This window comes from Quercus lobata, chromosome 4, assembly GCF_001633185.2.
Source record: "Quercus lobata isolate SW786 chromosome 4, ValleyOak3.0 Primary Assembly, whole genome shotgun sequence".
NCBI classification, from domain to species: Eukaryota; Viridiplantae; Streptophyta; class Magnoliopsida; order Fagales; family Fagaceae; genus Quercus; species Quercus lobata.
Genome location: NC_044907.1, coordinates 51494418 through 51499182, shown reverse-complemented (window position 1 = coordinate 51499182; position 4765 = coordinate 51494418). Strand labels below are relative to the sequence as shown.

General features: G+C 39.0%; 1 protein-coding gene across 1 annotated transcript; it reads left to right on the top strand.

The window, feature by feature from the left end:
* Nucleotides 1-598: 598 nt before the first annotated feature.
* LOC115987263 (senescence-specific cysteine protease SAG12-like) lies at nt 599-1769 on the top strand. Its single transcript, XM_031110774.1, has 2 exons — nt 599-1071; nt 1177-1769. Exons 1-2 carry the CDS (start codon nt 639-641, stop codon nt 1752-1754), a joined length of 1011 nt encoding a protein of 336 aa, XP_030966634.1. The 5' UTR covers nt 599-638; the 3' UTR covers nt 1755-1769.
* Nucleotides 1770-4765: the final 2996 nt, after the last annotated feature.

Sequence of the window (4765 nt, the reverse complement as noted above, 5' to 3'; positions counted from 1 at the left end):
GATTTGTTGATTCTACACAATTAGTCTATTTACTTACTATAATAACTAGAAGCTTGTTGAATTGTACCTTTATCACTGAAATAGTTGTACTTAAAGTCGTTATTCACAGTTCTTGCTATTACTTGAAATACTTTTTGAACTATGACAACCATATCAGCAATTATTAAGTGCAGTAATATTGGGAAACTAGGAAAGAAACAACCGCAAGAACCGGTAGTCATTGGCATCACCCTTTACATAGTCTGAAAGAGAGAACTTACATGGATTGAAAGGGAATACCACATGCAAGGGGGAGTATCCCTTCGTATACTACACGAAGAACAATAGCTAGCAACATCCTACAGCCAGCGGTATAGAAACTCTCTAGTTTGACATGTTGGCTGGGTTCCCATGTTACTTAAATTTGATCATTCAAAACCTTTATCAGCAATCAGCATCCCTCAAGAAAGGATTCTGATTCAAGTGTCAACTTTAACTTGCCCAGCACGATGGGAAAAAGGGGTCCCATTCCAACCCAAGATGCACTTCACAATGGGGATGCTAATCTCCTATAAATAGGGTAAATGTGTGTTTTCTTTCTCACCAATTATCAATCACATAGAGCCATTAACAAAGAACTCTCTTCGGTCTGTAAAACAATGGCTTTAATACATGGAAAAAAACTTATCATAGTCTTCTTGTTGATTTTGGAGACTTCCACATATCAAGCCATGTCCCGCACATTACTTGAAGACTCCATTGCTGGGAGATATCAGCAATGGATGGCTAAGTATGGACGCAACTACGAAGATGATGCTGAGAAGGAAAAGCGTTTCAAGATATTCAAGGACAATGTTGAATACATAGACAAAGTCAACAATGAAGGGAATCGCACTTACAAGTTAAGCGTCAATGAATTTGCAGACTTAACAACTGAAGAATTCATTGCTACTCGTACTGGATACAAGATTTCCTCCCAGCCCAGTTCACCCAAAACCTCATTCAGATATGAAAACCTGACTGAAATTCCAATGACTATGGATTGGAGAGAAAAAGGAGCTGTTACCCCCATCAAAAACCAAGAACAGTGTGGTAAGAGAATAATAACGTTGTATGAAACTAAAACCTAGTTTAGCCTTATTTGCTACATTTATTTTTGTCCTAACAAGATTTCTGTTATGATTGATTCCTATGTAGGATGTTGCTGGGCCTTTTCAGCAGTAGAGGGGGTCACCCAGATCAAAAATGGCAACAAAATCTCCCTTTCCGAGCAACAACTAGTGGACTGTGTGGAAGGCAGTAATGGTTGCAATGGCGGTCTCATGGATTATGCCTTTGAATATATAATACAGAACCAAGGACTCGCCTCAGAGGAAAACTACCCATATCAGGCTATGGATGGAACTTGTGACCAGCAAATGGCATCTAATATTGTAGCTCAGATAAGTTCATATGAAGACGTACCTTCCAATAATGAGGAGGCATTACTGCAAGCAGTAGCCAACCACCCAGTTTCAGTTGCCATAGAAGGTTCTAGTCCTGACTTTAAGTCCTATTCCAGTGGAGTTTTCACAGGAGAATGCGGGACCAATTTAGACCATGCCGTTACTGTAATCGGGTATGGAATGAGTGATGATGGTACCAAGTACTGGTTAATCAAGAATTCATGGGGCACCACCTGGGGTGAGAGTGGCTACATGAGGATTCAGAGAGATACTGGAGCACCAGAAGGTGTTTGTGGCATTGCCAAGAAACCTTCCTATCCGGTGGCTTAGGTACTCCAACGGTGACAGATCAAGTCACCTATAAGTATTTCTCTTTCTTTCACTATATGTATGTTAAATTTATTATAGCATTGAAAATACCTGTTTAGCTACTTGTATCATCAAAATTGGAACCAAGTAATAAATAAGCTAGCCTAGTTGCTACGTTTCCCATCAAAATAAAGCATGAAGCAAACCGAAGGAATGATAATAAAATCTTTCGACCGAATTCCGCACATTAGGACGAACTAAATAATCTAAAATGGGAATGATAACAGTGAGATCTCAACCCAACTTTTTGAACAAAGAAACATTATAACGACATTACTACCAGTAATTTAGTTTTCTTCTAAGAACTTCGAGTCTAGTCATAAACATAAACCTATTCTCAAGAGATTATAGATAAGAATTTGATGAGTGATAGGCCAAAAACGAGTTGACCCCTCGTGATAAATTAACCAATTAATCTAGCCAAGTGAATTAATTAAGTTAATTAACATGTAAACGCGTGGTAGTACAAACAAATCACCAATAAACTAATTATACAGCGGAAAATAAATAACACGGTGATTTTTTTACGAATGGGGAAAAACTAACAGCAAAAACCCCACCAGGTGATTTTCAGGTCACCACTCCCAAAACTCCACTATTATCACAATAAGTGGTTACAAGTAAAGGAATCCCAAGTACCTTACCAACCTACAGTTGAACCCTTACCCCAATACCCAATTGCACTTGTTCTGTAGTGATAGTTCCCCTTTCGATGCACGGCTCCTGTAAGGTTGAATTTAATCAACCATTTTATTGGCTTTATTCCGTGCCAAATTTGCTTGTATTTCAGCATTTAGTAACCCTGTATTTAGGTGGGTTTGATGTAAGGGTAGTGAGTGAGATAGAGCGTTGATTGCTCAAGAGTGTGCAAGAAAACAGAGACTTGCGCCTTGCTCTTGCGGGTAGCTTGCGGCTTCAAGCCGCCAAACGCAGCACACATGCCAAGCGTGCCAGAAGGTGAACAGTTATGCTAGCTGGAGCACTACAGGACAAAACAGGACAACTGGGCATACGGTTATCTCGCGACTGGGTCTCGCGACTTAGTCAAGTCGCGAGGCTAAGCCGCGAGCCACCCCTATTTTGTAAAACCTGACGTTTCACATTCCTCTCTCACTCCAGTATAAATACCCCTTATACCCACAAATGTATGAGAGCTTCCAGAGAGAATTTTGAGAGAGAAACTCTAAAGAAAAACAAGATTGATTGACCAACAATCTATACATTAGAGTTTCTTCAAATTCCTCAACTCTCTTCCTCTCCATTGTCAAATTCTTGAGAGGCATTTTACCAAAACCTTGTTCTCACCATATTCATCACTGTGAGAAGGTTGTTTGGTTTGCTGGGAAGCAGTTAGGAAGGAACCAATCTACATTGGTTGATGCTATGGTCTAGTAGCGGAATCCGGGAAGCTAGAAAAGAAAAAGGTTCGGCGCAACCTCGTTGGAGCAAGAAGCTTGGAGGCCTTAGATGCACTGGGTAGATTAGGCTTGGAGAGTCTATTGCTGTCCTTGTATCCTAACTACATTTTCTAGTGGATTGTTTACCGCTTGGAGGGCGGCGGAGAGGTTTTACGCCGAGGGCTTCGGTTTCCTCTTCGATAACACATCGCGTGTTGTCTTTGTGTTTGCATCTTCCTTCCCTTTTATCTTTGCCTTTTATTATTTGCTGTGAGTTGTGATTTTAATTTGGCTTAGATAGTATATCCAATTCTATATTATAGCGTATGTTCATTTTCCGCAAACTAGTTGTTTGACATAATGCTTGAATTGGTTCATTTGTAAATTGGGGGTCTAAACGTTTAAGGGTGTTTATACACATAATTGAACTTTCAGCTCCCAAGTACGCGACTAACCAATTGCGTGGATCCCAATACGCAACTTCAATCACCAACTAAGAAGGTTGTTGACTGCAAAGTTCTTCAGTTCATCCACACGATGAAGATCAAGAAGATGTTTGGTCACAAAACCCTACGGTGCACATACACAGCAACTTCTTTAAGAGAAAGAGATGAACTAGGGCAAGAACTTCATCTTCGGTCACAATTTGCTTGAACAGAGTTTGCTCAATGCTTATGCAACTTGTGAACTGTTTGACAGCTCTTAAAACAATCCTTTTATATGTTTAGGGTTAGGAGAAAAGAAGCCCAAAGACACATTCACGGATCCCAAGAAAATCAGATCAGAATTTTGAAATTCTTAAACCTCGACAGATAGAAGGTGTCGAGTAGCTGTCGAGAAGGTGTCGAGCACACGGGCTGAACAGCTTCCTTAAACCTCGACACATGCTAGCTGTCGAGTTTTAGTAACTCTGCACTTTCAGCTTGTTTTCTTGGACAGACTTGAAGGCTTTAACACTTGATCTTGAAACATGGTTTCTTGAAGTATTTAAATACATCCTAAATCTACCCAATTACAAGTAAAGTGCGTTTTGTCAAAAGATAAGCCAATTACATAAAATCATGACATATGTTCTTAACATGTGAAACACATATGTCCTAACAATCTCCCCCTTTGACAATCTGTGACAAAACCACAACAAACAAATAAGCATATGAGAGAAGTCATAAATCACTCAACTCATATTCACCTGTTGAATACAATAAAATCTATCCTAACACAAACTCTTGAAAAACTTTGCAAGAAGAGAGTTTATAACAAGTAGACTTTGACAACCTGTATTTCTAAAACACTTTAAACAAAACTCATTAAGACATCTTTGTGTGAAATGGAAATAATAGATTGTATACAAGTAATAAGAGGCATGTGCATAAAGAGAGAAAAGAAACAACACATGTAAGGGGTAGGTGAAAGAAACATACATTCACATATAAAGAGAATAAGTACAATGTATGTGTAAAAATGGTCACAAGACCTAATGTACAAGAACAATGTATCTAAAAAAGAAAGAAAAGAAAAGATACATAATATCCTCACTACATCCCTCAAAACATATCAACACTCCCTCTAACAAAA

What these genes read in the sequence shown, in the direction of transcription:
- LOC115987263 (XM_031110774.1), top strand. Translation starts at nt 639, where the DNA reads ATGGCTTTAATACATGGAAAAAAACTTATCATAGTCTTCTTGTTGATT. An exon ending in CAAAAACCAAGAACAGTGTG is followed by an intron (nt 1,072 to 1,176) that starts GTAAGAGAATAA and finishes ATTCCTATGTAG; the next exon opens with GATGTTGCTGGGCCTTTTCA.